The sequence below is a fragment of the Camelus bactrianus genome, chromosome X, assembly GCF_048773025.1.
Source record: "Camelus bactrianus isolate YW-2024 breed Bactrian camel chromosome X, ASM4877302v1, whole genome shotgun sequence".
In the NCBI taxonomy this organism is placed as follows: Eukaryota; Metazoa; Chordata; class Mammalia; order Artiodactyla; family Camelidae; genus Camelus; species Camelus bactrianus.
Window position 1 is genome coordinate 115,079,221 of NC_133575.1, and position 14,906 is coordinate 115,094,126.

General features: G+C 37.5%; 1 protein-coding gene across 1 annotated transcript in view; it reads left to right on the forward strand.

Moving 5' to 3' along the window:
- Positions 1–577: 577 nt before the first annotated feature.
- PASD1 (PAS domain containing repressor 1) overlaps positions 578–14,906 on the forward strand; it is a 64,926-nt gene continuing 50,597 nt past the window's right edge. The window contains exons 1-5 of the mRNA XM_074359004.1: positions 578–616; positions 772–827; positions 1,767–1,921; positions 5,515–5,603; positions 7,693–7,782. Coding sequence (XP_074215105.1) covers positions 578–616; positions 772–827; positions 1,767–1,921; positions 5,515–5,603; positions 7,693–7,782 — 429 coding nt within the window. The remainder of the gene's footprint in view (positions 617–771; positions 828–1,766; positions 1,922–5,514; positions 5,604–7,692; positions 7,783–14,906) is intronic.

The window sequence follows — 14,906 nt, forward strand, 5'->3', positions numbered from 1 at the left end:
GGCATCTAATGCCCAAGCTGCCTCGTTGCATAGCTGTGCTTTTTTTCCATCCCCACAATAGCACAGGTTGGTATACTCACCAGTTGTTCTCAGTGTCTTCTCAGTGTTTGACCCCTGAGCTTCCTCTTATTTTCTTGCGAGCATTTGCAAGAGGTTTGCTACTCCTTCTTGTTTAACACACATGTATTTGAATATCATTGACTTCTATCTTGAGATTTAGACCTTGAGGTGTTATGTGAGTCTAATTATACAATTTGAAGCAGAGAAGTTTTATGATTTCAGGGTCATTTCTTATATGACCAGGATTTCCATGATATCAACAGTAAATGAAGATTTTGTCTGTTGTGGTATGATATTGTGGCTAGATCTGAAGCTTTCAACCCACGTCTGTCTTTGTTTCATTAAGTGTTCTTGAAATTAGTGGAAATTAGAGGAATTTAAGGGTATGGAATTAAATCTACAAATATTTGACTTTTGGGCTATGTTATGTAACTTCACAGAATGTTTTTGTGACTTTTTCAAATATATTCATTTGTAATGTTATTGTGACAAACATTCATTCATTAGGGATCACACAATGAAGCAAGTCTTCAACATCTACATAACATATGAGAAGGTAATTGGTACTTAATGAAATTCTATCTTTAAAAGAAGTAGGCATTCCTTGAGGGAAAAATGCTACGCAACTGAGAATTTTGATTAGTCTTATTGTTTTATGGGATTCATCATGGACTGATTTCTTAGTAAAATGTTGCTCCACTTTGATTTCAGAATTCTTTGTTACATCACCAGATAATGGATGAGCATGAGAGAGAAAATGAGAAGAGGTATAAATTCATAACTGACTGATATTTCTGTCCAAGCCCTCTCCCCTGCCCTCTACTCCCATTTCACATCTAGTAAAATCCTACTTCCTCGGGGAAACTTGACTCACTCAGGGATGTTTGATCTCTCTGGTTGGTGTTCCATACCCCCTAGCCCCAACTCTACTATAATACTTAATACATTACCTATGTGCTTGACAGCCTCCTCATCAAACCGTGTCCTCCATGTCTTGCATAGCGGCTGCCCAGAGCTGACAGTAAATAAATGGATTTTACTCCCTGATAGGTTGAGAAGCCTGTTTTGGAACCTTGGCTTGGCTGAGTTTAAATTCATTTACATATGAGAAAATAAATTACCTTCTTTTTCCAATTCAAGAATCTCAAGTAAATTCCAGTACACTAATCAAAAAGTTTTTGTCAGAATTTTTCAATATAGTCTGTCTTTTATAAAGGTTAAAAAAAACGTAATTAGCATTTTATTGCTCAGCCTTCTCTTTGAGAAGGAGCACTGGTTTTGAGAGAGCCTCTTGAGTAATTACAGATCATTTAGAAATAATTTTCTTTAATAATAAGTTCTCTTGTAAAAGCAGGTAAGAATATATGATGAAAAGACCCATCATTAAATTCAAATCAATTTAGATTTATTTTATATAATTCATGGGCCACTGTGCTTTGCTATGGAAGATATGGAGACAGATATGGTCCTAACCTACCATCAAAGACCTCACAGTCTAAAGGATGTGAGATTGGCTTTCATTTGCTTGTTTTAATATTGACAGTTTTTGTTTTCTTATGAGTTATCAAGGGACTGGATTTTTGCTCAAATGTTGACATTAACATATCCCTTTTTCTCTTCTTATTTCTCCCCATCCATTGTTCCATCATCTGAATTCCAGCCCTCCCTTTATTATTAATAAAACTTGATTGTTTTTTGTCAATTAGGGATAAAGTTGATGAATCTGAAAATAAAAGGAAGGAACACATCAATGCCATCTTCACAAAACTGCGTGCCATGCTGCAAAATCATGGTTATCCTGTGAAAGGAGACAGAGCTAAAATGTCACAGAGCACTGCCGCCCTTTCACAGAAGAATGAAGGTTAGAACTGAGCACCCTGACATATCCTTATAGCTTTCAATTAGCCATATTGAAAATGAGTTGTGGGTTAGACAGCTGGATCTCTCCGTTTACCTCAAATATCTTTGGGAGGGCTTAATGATGAGATGAGCTCCTGAAGCACCTTCTAATACCTGGATATTTAGTTTCTCCCAATTCATAAGTTTGTTTATGGTCAATGCTGAAAATATTATTGAGATTCATGCAAAGGTGGAACAAAGAAATGAGAATTAGTAGACGTATACTGGGTAATAGTAATTCAAATTGCTGTATCGTAAGCACTTGAAGCCATGTAGTAAATGTTGCTGAGGGAACATGGCCCCAAGGGTGTAAAATAGTACCTATAGTACTTAAGTAGGTGTGAATCAAAAAATTTGAGCAGTTTATGCCCATAAACACGTAATTGTGCTGTAAACATCCCTTACCTTAAAAAAATATTTTTGTGACCCCATGATACCTCCAGCTGTTACCGTATTTCTGTGCCCCCGTCACAGCAAAACTTCTTGAAATAATGGGTTAGACCCTGTCTCCACTTCCTCATGCCTCATTCTCTCCTCAGCCCACTTCCCTGAGGCTGGAGCTCCTCCCACTACAGTATAACTACTTTTGTCGGGAATAGCAGTGGCCTCCACGTTGCTGAATCCATCGGTTCCTTGACTGTCCTCATCTTTCATGACCTTTCAAAAACATTTGACAGGTGACCACTCCCTCATTTTTCTCTTGGCTTCCAGGATAACTGAATAACTGTATTCTGATATCTCTCTGAGCTCACTGGACATTCCTGCTCTGTCTTTTCTTGCAGTCCCTACTTCTCTTTTCAATGTCTACTCATCAGTGTGCCCCAGGGCTCAGTTCAAGGACCTTTGCTATATCTATGCTCGTATCTTAGGTGATCTCATCCAGTCCCTTCATTTGAAGTGCCACCTGGGTATCAATGCCCTCCACTTTTCAAATCTATCTGCATCCTTGACCTCATACCTGAGCTCCATATTTGAGACTCACACTCATTTTTTAACTGAAGTATAGTTGATTTATAATGTTGTGTTAGTTTCTGATGTTCAGCGTAATGATTCAGAGATATATATATATATACACATTCCTTTTCCTATTCTTTTTCATTATAGGCTATTGCAAGCTATTGAATATAGTTCTATACAGTAAGACCTTGTTGTTCAGCTCACACTCATTATTCAATCAGTGAGAGAGTTCCCTACATGACTTCTTCACTTGGATCTGTAGGGATCTGTAGTAGGAAAGGTAACATGGCCATTAAGGAACTCCTGATTCCTCACATTCTCATGTCTGGTTCTGCCAATTTCAGTAAATGGTACCACCATTCTTTTAGCTGCTTTAGCTAAAAATCTGGAAATCATTTTTGTGTCCTCCATTTCTCTCACCTCCTCACCCAATCCATCAGCAAATCCTTTGGACTTTACCTCTAAAAGATATCCCAGATCCATCCACTTCAGCCTATTTCCACAGCCTTGGTGTGCCCATCTCATCCAGGCCACCACTGTCTGCTTCTTTTGAAGATGCTTTCCAAGCAAGACTCTCTTGCTTTGGCTCTCACTCCCCAGTTTGACCTATTTTTCACAAAGATCCATAATGATCTTTTAAAAACATATGTCATTCTCCTGCTTAAAAGCACTTCATGTTCCATTCAGAATAATGCCAAATCCCTACCATGTACCCCACATAACCTGCTCCTGCCTATGTCTCAGACTTCATTTACTACTACCCTATCCCTTGGTCACCCTCCAGTAGCCCCTTTGGCCTCCTGTTATTTAAATAGGCCAAATTCTTTCTTGCTTCCCTTTGTACTTCCTGCTTCCTTTGCCTGAGATGCTTTGTTTGCACCCTGGTTTTCACCTGGCTGTGATCCTGTCATTCCTGAGCTTGGCTCAGCTGTTACTTTCTCAGCAAGGCTTTTCCTGAGCAACCAGTCTAAATTACTGTACTTAAAGAGATATAGAATCACCGGTTCCATTGTCTATGTGTTGGTTATCTGTCTACCTCCCCCATCAGTCTGTATGATACAAAAGGACAGGCACTTTATTTGTCTTGTTCATACTCTGTCCTGGGCCTCTGAAACAGAGTAGGGTACATAGTAGGAGCCCAGCAAATATTTGTTAAATAAATGAATGATGAATGATTTTCAGTTTACCAAGAATGACTGAGTCTCTGTTGTGAGTTAAGGACTATGATGGACCCTAGGGTTTGGGTGAAGAATTGGGTATGGTATCCACCCTAGAAGCAAAACAAGAACAAGTTCATGGGTAATAGTAAGGTAGAAAAGCCCTTTATAGTTGATTTATAAAATACATTGGTTTTGTTTCTTGAAAATATATGGACTCTATTCTGTCTTCTTGATTTCTTTGCAGGGAGTATAGGAGGTGAAAGTCACTAGGTGGAGCTGAAAGTTAGTGAAGAGATGACCTCTGAAATCAGCTGTGGGAGAGTGTCATGGGTTGTCTCCTAAGTTTGAGGAGCTGTGATGAGAATTGAGTTTCCAGTCTGGGACAGTAATCAAGATCACAATATTGAGGCAGTCGTGCAATGGGCATGGTTTAGTTTTCATATTATTTCTACTTCCTGCGTAACTACACACCTACTTCCCATTCCCCCTTTAGTGAGGGTTCTGGAGCTCTTCTGCTCGTGCTTGGCCCCCTTCTTATCCAAATCTTCTCATGGGAAAGAATTGGAGATGCCTGCCCACCAAGAAAGCAAGTGCTGCTTTCAGAATTGTCCTTGTCAAGAGATTGAATATTTTTGATAGGGATCGAAGTCTTATGCCAGGGGTCTGTGACATTTTTGTGAGGAGAAGAAACTAACATTTGTTAACATACATTAAAATAACTGGAGACTGAAGGGCTGGTTAGTGAGGTCTCTGAATTAGTGAACTTAGTGGAGTAGATGGGATTGGGGGAGGTAGAGAGGGGCAGATGTTGACAGTAAAGGCTCCAAGTGAGCACAAGAGCTGAAACACTGCTCATTCGAAAAACCAGAAAATCTTCAAGAATGGATAAGGGTATATGGCAGATAGAAGAGTGTCAACAGCTTTGGAGAGTTCCAAGATGAGGCTTAAAGATTTTCTAGTTAAGGGCCCCTGCTAAAAGCTTAATTAGATGAAACTAAATGATGGCATTCCCTGTTTTGGCCAGGGATTGGGAAGATTTTAGATGCCTGAATACATCTACAGCACTTGACACAGCCTGTACCATATCAGGCATATGATGAATACTGGGTTTTGATAGAATTCAGATAGAAGTCATTAAAGAAATCAAGGAAAGGAAAGACTGGAGGTTGAAAATTAAAAAGTTGTTAGAGTGGTCATAATGTGTATAGTAGAAATTGAGTTGGATGATCTTCAAGGTCTTTTTCAATTCCAAACAGTTTGTTTATGATCATTTATAAGCAGTTAGTTATTCTACATCAGATCCTTCATTAGCACTCAGAATTTTCTCATGAGAGTCTTTCTATAAAACCAATTATAACTTTGAAAAATCTAATACCCATAAGCTAATCACTTTAATGTGACGTTTTAATTTTAATCCTTTCTTCTTTTTTCTAAAAAGGCAAAGTCAATCCAGAAATGTCTCAAGAGAAATCTAGCTGGATTCCATCATTTCAAAGCTATGAAGTATTCAACCATATGACTCTACAAGTAAGAAGGGATTTGTTCTTTGATTACTTCATATGTGGAATACGTGCAATAGAAGATAAATAAGAGTGTTTTCCAAAGTGTGGCTAGGAGACCCCGCAAATCAGAATTACCTCGGGAGCTTGGTAAAAATACAGGTTCTTAGGACTCACCTTAAACTGTCTGAATGAAAATCTCAATCCTGCTGAGGCCAGGACCCTGCATTACTAATAGATTCCCCAGATCCTTCTGCCAGCTGAACCCTATGATCTCGAGTGACAACGAAAATGAACAATTCTTTACATAGGTTAGTGGCAAGTTAAGTAATTATCTGGTAGACTCACTCAACACCGATTGTTAGACTCTATGGAATAAGCCTTTAAGTCTTATTGTTTTCCTCAAGGTCATGAGATGTTTATGGTTTCTAGCTCCAAAGAAATTGGTAAGATCCACTAACTTCAAAGGCCACAAACTTAAGCCTGAATGACCCTGGTCTTTTGAGTCAGACACATAGGGACATGTCACTTAGTTGTTATATGTCCTTGAGAGAATTACCATCTCTGAGCTTTGATTCCTTTCCCTGGAAAACATCTCCATTTCACAGAGTTGTGAGAATAAAGTGTGCTTTCTCCCTCTCTTTTCCATGTCATTTCATTTCTCTTATTTTCCATTTCTTTGTCTCCTTGAGTTGCAGTCTGCGTCATTTCTTCAGCTCTGTCTTCCAGTTCAAAAATGATCTTTCCAGTTATGTTCTACCATGATATTTAACCTATACATGAATTTTTATCTTCATGATATCATTTCTGGACATTTTTCTTGATGATTTTTCAAAATCTACCTAGTCAGTTGTGAATCTTTTGTTCCTTCATCATATTTTCAATCCTTTTAAGAATTTATTTAAGCATATTAAGCATACTTAGTTTCTGTTCTATCTCTGATAATTCCAGTATCTGCAGTTTTTGAATCTGATTCTGCATTTTATTATTTATACTGCCCCTTGTTCATGATTTTTCATTTCTCCCATGTTTATTAATCATTTGTTATAAGCTCATGTTATTTGTAAATTTACCTATATGAATTTTTTGAGCCCTGGTTTTAAGACTATTCTCTAGAAGTGCTTTCAATTTCTTTTTACTAGCTATCTGGGGTCAGGACGCTTTTAAAGTCAATAATAAGTGTGGAGTGTTGACAGTTACACAGGTAGTTTGTTGATTCCAGCTCCGACTCTTTGTGAGTGTGGGCTTCTGTTGAACAATTCCCAGATGAGACTCATTTTTCTTTTCCTTTTCTAGCCAGAGCTGAGGTTGAGGCAAGATGGGCAAGATACAAATTCCCTGCCTCCCTTTTCTGTATAAGATCTTTCTATTTTGCCTGCTGAGAATGTTACCCTTTGGGAGGTCTGGCTTTATGCAGGAGTCTGTGATTTCACCTCCCACCTTGTGCAGGCCCCAGCTTTGCTTTCTGTCCCTCAAGCTCTCTGCCATCAGTGTGGCGCAGATATTCCTAAGGCTCCAGTATCCTCTTACCTCTGAATTCTCATGCTGTAGTTATTTCTGATATCAGATTGTTTCCCTTACTTTACTGTAAGCTTGGCCCTGTTTTGAAATAGAAGGTTTTTACATATTTTATTCATCATTTTAAGCTTTTCTACCAGGAGGCATTTGTCTGTATATCTAATCCATTATATAGCAGGAAAGGGGTTGCACTACCCGTATTTATAAATAGATGGTTAAAGTAACCATAAGTGAAAATGCCCTCCAAAATATTCTTACTGGTTTTGAAATTAATTTTGAATTAAACATGAAACAACCTACACATGGAAATGAATCTTCCTAGCGTGTGTTGGAGAGTTTTGTGCTAATTGGGTGTACATTGAAATTTGTTTGTCTAAGTGACACATCATTTGACAAACATCTCATGCTTAAGGTTAAGTAGATTCTGTGTAGGAGTCAGAATAATGGAATTTTAATTAAGCCTGTGCCTGCTTTATTGATATTTAAGGACCACAATACATTTTCAGCTTGTGATTATAATTATGTATGGATTTAGAAATAAAGCTATCATTTTATTATTGTTCCATTATTTAATTACATTATTATTCTCTCTTCATTAGTTATTAGATGGCTTTATGATAATCGTGAGCACAGATGGAGTGATAATTTTCGCAGCTGAAAACGTCTTTTCTCTCCTTGGCCATGTACCAGTAAGTTCTTCCAGCTTTGGGGAAAGGATCAGTCGGTGTGTGGTTTAGAGTTTCATTATTTGTTTTCGGAAGAACACAACTCATCAGAGAAGACATTCTCAATGTTGTTAAAACGTGCACCTGTTTTGTTGTCCTCTCAATTGGTTTCAATTTTAAAAGTATAAAAACAAACTTCTAAAATGATCGGAGGTAATGAAACAGTGTGTGTGTATGTGTAAGGTAGGGGGTGGTTTGTAAACTGACCCTGAAGGGGATCTCCAAAGAAGACCGTGGTTTGTCAAATGACAGTCTTCTCTGAATCAGTGGAGACTCCCTAAGGAGAATACTTTGCATGGCAGCCCTCAGCAGGATGAACGTATTTGATTTTGTACATGTCTTGAGTCCACCACATACTCATTCAACAAGGAATGTCATGATTTGTTCATGCTGCCTCATGGCATCCATTTCCAGGTTGGATTTGCTTTTTGTTTCTTTATATTGAAGAAGAAACTCTGATATCATTTAGAAAAAAATAGAAATGACTGCATAATTTAACAATGTTGTAAGTATCCCTGGAGACAGCTACACATGAGTTAGAGTCTCTGATGTTCAAAATTGGTTACTCATTTCTGAAACCTTTGGTGTTACTGTATCCCTGTCAGGAAAATTTCTGTTTCTTCATAGCACCATTGATTTAGAATATATGATTTCTTAAAACTTTTTTCTGGATCTTCAGTCTGCATGCCTAACCAATATATCAGTTCAATATGAAAGTACTATTTATCTTCATATTGTGTGAAGACATCCACCACCACTGCCACCACTCCTGAAATCTGTCACTTGGCTGGTTGTGTTAATCACATCTGGATTGTTGCTTTCATTGCATATTCCTCACTCCACAGAGTTGTCCTAAGAACTTAACGAACCCTGACCCACAGATCTATAGCACTCAAGTTTGAAAATGTAAAGTAATAGAAGTTTTGTTAAATTACCATTTAGTTAAGTTAGAAGTGGAGCTTATTAGGATCTTATTCCACTAGAATAAAAAGCTTTTCAGGCCAGCATGTTGCATAGCCCACTTGGAAATTCAGAGAGCTTTTCTATTCTTTTCTCTTTATTTAAAGATACTATGATACATTTCTTTATTTTTCATTCTCTTCCTTTCCTTTAGAAAACAGTTTACACTTTCAAATCTAATTTATATTTTAGGATGCCAAAACAGCTGAATAAAATACAAATATAAGAGATATTCATTGAACTGAACTTAGGAGTAACTATAGAAGGAGAATGGTTTTATTAAATCTATATTAAAAGAAAGACAGATTAAATTAATTTAATTTAATGTTACAGATTAAATTTTGTTATAGTGAAGACCAGAAAACTACCCAAATTCTTACGGTATTAGATATTACTTAAACCAAATTGGTCATTGATTGAGGCTGGTGACTTTTTCCTACTAAACATGAAGATTTTTCACAGTGATGATGTTATAATATTATCCTTGATTCTTTTTGTATTTTGGTTCAGAATTTTCACTCTTAAGAGGCTCTTTCACCCTTCAGTGTTTGAGGTAACATACACACACACACACAGACACACACACATGTACATACACACATAGCATACATAGTCACCCTAAGGTAGTGGGTTTGAACTACTAATCTTAAACCATGGGCTTGGTAACCTGAGATTGGTATACTTAAAAACAAAGCTATAACTATTGCATCTGTACATAAACATTAAATGGGAATGAGTTTATATATTCTTGTAAAACAGGATTGAAAAGAACTATTCCTGAGGCACAATTTCACACTTCCCCTCATTAAACGCTATCTCATCTTAATTTTTAACCATGCAATATTTTCTAGGCTTTGATTAAAAATTTCATTTTGTAAGTCACTGCTCTTACATTAATATGGAGAGCAAACCATTTCTAGAGTATCTGCTTGGCTCCAGGAGTCTATAGTTTCAGTAAAAATCAAGGCACCTCTGTCTGTTAGGCTACTCTAAGCTGATAGCATGGTGGGGTGGAAAGAACTTGGTTTTTGGAGTCAAATAATCTGGAGATTAAAATTTAACTCTCACTTACTATGTTAGCTTTGGCTTCTCATCGGTAAATGGGGGAAAATACTACTTAGAGAGTGACCAGAAATGGGCTATTACAAATGGTGTGGTTAGTGAGGGCCCATCTAATTATTTGGACAGAGACTTGAATGGCATGTGGATACTGGAGCAAGTGCATTCCAGTCAAATGCAAAAACAAGGGAGAAGGCATGAAATCAGGAAAATACTTGTTGTGGAAAAGCTATGGTAAAGAGGCAGTGCTGTGAGCAAAAAGAAAAATAGTAGGAGGTGAGAGGCTCGGAGCAGTAACAGAGGTCCACCTGGTTTAGGGCCATTGTAATGACTTTGACTATTCCTCCCAGCCACTTGGGGGTTAGGAGCAGATGAGGGAAGTGACCTGAACTTAAGTTTTATCAGAATCACTCTGGCTCTTTTATTAAGAATAGGCTATGGGAGTAGGCATGGAGGTGGGGAGTCCACTTGGAAAGCTATTGCAATAATCCAGGCAATAGATGGTGATGGGTTGCATTAAGGTGGATGTGGAGTAGTCAGTGTTTTGGAGGTAAAATAAGTTTTGCTGATGGATTGGATGGAGGTGTGACAAAAAGATGGGAAAAGTCAAGTTATGATGTTATAAAACATACCATGACTAAAATGATGGCTAATATCATTATCATGGCATTTAGCTTATGCCTGAAATCTGCCATCACATTTTCCCAATTATTGATTTCATTGACAGTTTTCCCTTTGGAAAAACTTATAATAACTTGTAGCGGTAACTTGCAGTTACTTATATTCACTACTTCCTGTCCAAGCAGCCTGCCTTTCTATGCACCCTACCTCATCACTCCCCTCAAAAATGTAAAACACATGCTTGTTATCTTTTATAATTTCTAAACAAAGGAAACTTTTCAAATACACATTTCATCATGGAAAGAGTTTTTCAGCATGGAGTTTTTAAGAGACTTTAGCAAATATGAAAACAAATATATGTATGTATATGCATGACTGAGACATTATGCTGTACACCAGAGATTGACACATTGTAACTGACTGTACTTCAATAATAATAATAAAAAGACTTTAGCAAATTTTGAACATAGGTTATATGGCTAGTTTGTGATAATTGTGATGAGTTTTGCTCTGTTCTCCCTGCGAAGATTACAGCATAGTAGAGACTGATGATGAGTCTTGTTTGATTCAGGATGTAGTCCAAATCTCGTACCTAGGCTCTTATCCTTCTTGGTGCCCTATACAGCCAAACAGTTCTCTAATGCAGGTTTAATGTGAATGTCTCTGCCAGCAAAAAAGATACTGCTTGCCTCAATTCTCATTAAATGTCAAGGAGTGGAGTAAATTTCTTTATTCTTTTTTTGGCATAAGTGAGACTCACCTTACTAATATGTGTGGGACAACTAATAGGTATTTGCAAACTTGGCTTTTAAAAAAATCTCCTTAATTTTTCACTAGTATTTGTCCTTGCTTCATTAAGCTCCAAATACCTTGATCCTTCTGCCTTGTGTAATAAGGAGAGCAAATGCCAAAGATTTACAAAAATAACATGGTGTTGATAATGCTTTCAGGTCTCTGCCCTTTGTCTAACTATAAAGCAGGGTCACTGGAATGATTGTTAGGACCACTGTTTTAAGTTGGTGGTCAGTGATAAAGCATTCATTGTCACTGTCATCTTCCTTAAAGAATGTAGTTAATTAACAAGAAACTCATTGCCATTGTTTTCCATCCAAGGGAATGTATGCTATTAAAAGAACTGCTCACTTTAAAAAATATTTTTAATTGAGGTTACAATGTTTCGATTTCTGGTGTACAGCATAATGTCCCAGTCATGCATATATATACATATATCTGAAGACTGTTCACTTTGAATTTTTTAAGTGGCAATGCTATCCTCCATTCTTCTACCAGTGAAAGAACTGGTAAGCCTTAGCACTTGTACCTCTCCTTAGAGTATTATTTTATACTTGGCGTCATAATTGTTTGTGCATGTGTCATCTGTCCTGCTGAACTATGTGTTCATTTAAATTATAATGAACATGTCAATTTCATCTTTTTTAACTCTCATAAGTCTCAGCCAAAAAATAATAATAAATTACTTCACATAGAATATTTAAAATGCAAAAACTGGCCCAGTAGCAAATTGGCTGCTCTTGGTGCAAATTGGACTCAAGGCAGCAATGGTGTAGTGGATGGAAAAATGAATATGGAGTTGGATGCAGCTGGATGTGAATCTCATCTCTGAACTTGTGACCCTTCAACAATTGGACCAGCTTTAATTTCTCCATGAATGAAATAGAAGATAATTCTTCCTTTCACAGGGTATTAAGTGAGCTAGTTAGTGTAAATGTACCTAGCACAATGTTCTGACATGGAGCAGTTGTTAATCACGCATTAGATGAATGAATAAATGAGTAGTCTCTACTGACCAGAGATAACTTGGTTTGGTACCTAAAGTGTATTTTATAACTAAACCAATGAAAGCATTTTTATTGAAAAAGTTTAGTTTAATGAAAAATATTTCTTTTGGGAAGTCAGTTTCTTACTGTGTGACTTTCATTGTCAAAATCTATTGCCTGTTAATTTCATAATGTTTTCTGTGCTAAATTAAGGTTCTGCCCTGAATTGAGCCAAGCTTTTTCTTGATTGAGACAGGATCCATCTGCTAATTTGAACATTGGCCAACTCATAGGCTGGCTTCTACAAATGGGCCATAAAAACATATTTCTGAATTTTTACTGCAGATTATTAATATTAATCAGTTAAAATCATTTGAATCTGTGGTTCATCACCCAAAAACATTATTAAGCTACACAGAATACTTTGTTTATTATTTTGTTCCTATCACATTAAAAACTCATTACTTAACTCAATGTCTGATAGTTTATTCACATGTTGCCATATTTCAACTACATGGTACAGCATTAATCATTCATTCAACTAATATTTATTGAGTGCTCAATTGTGTGAAGCTGTGTTCTAGGTGTTGAGAATGTAGCAGTGAATAAGACAGCCAAAGTCTCTGTTCTAATGAAATTCATATTTTATTGAGGGAGACAGATAATAAACAGATAAACATATACATGTGGCTCTGATGTCAGGTAGTGATAAGTGGTATGAAAACAAAGGTAGGAAGAAAATGTCAGGGAACTCATGCTGTTTAAAATACTTTTGGGTCAAGACTTCAATGAAGTAAGTATCTGAGAAAGAGTGTTTCACGCTGAATGAAGAGCAAGTTTAAGGGCCCCAAGATGACTGTCTGCTTGGTGTATCTGGATATGAGCAAGGAGCTGAGTGTACCTGAAGTACAGTGAGTGAGAGAGAGTGGGAGGTGCCAAGGTCAATAGGCAGCAAAGGGCCAGAGAACAGAGCTATAAAGGACAATGGAAGTACTTTGGCTTTTCCTCTGAATGATTTGGGTAGCCAGTGGGAAATGCTGAGCATTTTCTGAATGACTTGGTCTGACTTATGTTTTAAATTAATCACTCTAGCTGCTCTGTGGAAAATGGAGTAGAAGCAAGAGTGTGACAAAAATAGATGCAGGGAGATCAGGGAAGGCTACTGCAGTCATCTAAGATAAGAATGATGGCTTAAGCCAAGTGGTGAGAATTAGACAGCTTCTTTATGTATTTTGATGGTAGAACCAACAGAGTTGCTGATGGACTGGATTTGGGGTTTGAGAGGAAAAAGGCAAATCAAGGACAAGCATGTGGGTAAATGGTGCCCTTTACTGAAATGAGTAAGACTGAGGGAGAAGCATGGTTTGCGAGGGAAAATATCAGATGCACTGTTTTGGATGCCTTAAAATTGAAATCCCATTACACATCCAAGTTTAGTTTATCAAGAAGAGTTCATGGAGAAGTCTGGACTAGAGATGAGAAGTTGGGAGTCACTGATAGTTAGATGGTGTTTAATGAGATGGAACTGGAACAGACTACGCAGGGAGACAGTGCAGTAAGAGAAGAGGTCCAATGATGAGGCCCTGGGCAGTCCAATGCCAAGTACTCAGGAAAAGGAGAAAGACCCAGCAAGGAAAACTGTGAAGGAGTAACCTTTGAAGCAGAAGGATATCCATATGTGTATGGTATCCTGGAAGCCAAGCAAACAACTGTTTCAAGGGAGAAGGAGAAATCAGTTGTATCAAATGCTGAGATGTTGGGTAAGATGATGATTGAGAATGGAGTTCTGAATTTGGCAAAGTGGAGGTCATTGGCAACCTTGCAAAAATAGAGTGGTTAGGATAAAAATCTGATTAGTGTGGTTTCGAGGGAGAGTGATAGGTGAAGAAACTAGAGACAGCAAGTGTAATTCCTTTCAAGAATTTTTGTTCTAAAGTGAACCAGAGAAACAGAGCTGGAGGAAAGGATGTAGTGTCAAGGAAGGTTTTGGATTTGGGGAATTTTCTGTTGTTTTCATTTGCAAAATGACAGTTATTAAAGCATCTCTGATATAGCATTTGCATACTATGGGAAAAGCCCAGCAGAAAGGGAAAGTTTGATGATGTGGGGAGAATGGGGAGACTTTCTGGAATGATGTCCTTGAATAGTTGAGAGAGGAAGAAAGACAGTGCACTAGACTTAGGGAGAAGCTTACTCAGTGAAATAAGAAAAAAAGCAGGAGCAGATAGGTTGGTAGATTTGGTGCAGGGAGATATTGACATTTCCTTCTCCCTTTGTTTTTCATTGAAATAAGAAATGTGATCCACAGCTGAATATGAGGATGGTGGCGAGGGTCGGAGGCTTGCAGGTTTGAAGAAAGAAGAAGAGGCAAGGAACCATACTGAAGAGTAGGAGAGTAAATTGTCTAGGGAACTGTGGAATGATTTCTAGGCAGAGCTAAGTGCCCTTTAAAAATGATACACAGCATGGTTGTGGATTTTCCTCCATACACATTCAGTTGCTTGGATGGAGCCAGTGGAGCCAATGAATGATTTAAAATTCACTGAAGCTACCACAAAATAAGGAAGGTATAGGGTCAATGAAGAGTTGAACTTAAGCAGAGTTGGGATTTCCCCAGGGAAATAAAAGCTCATGGTTGTGATTATAATGATTGACTATGGAATCTGAACT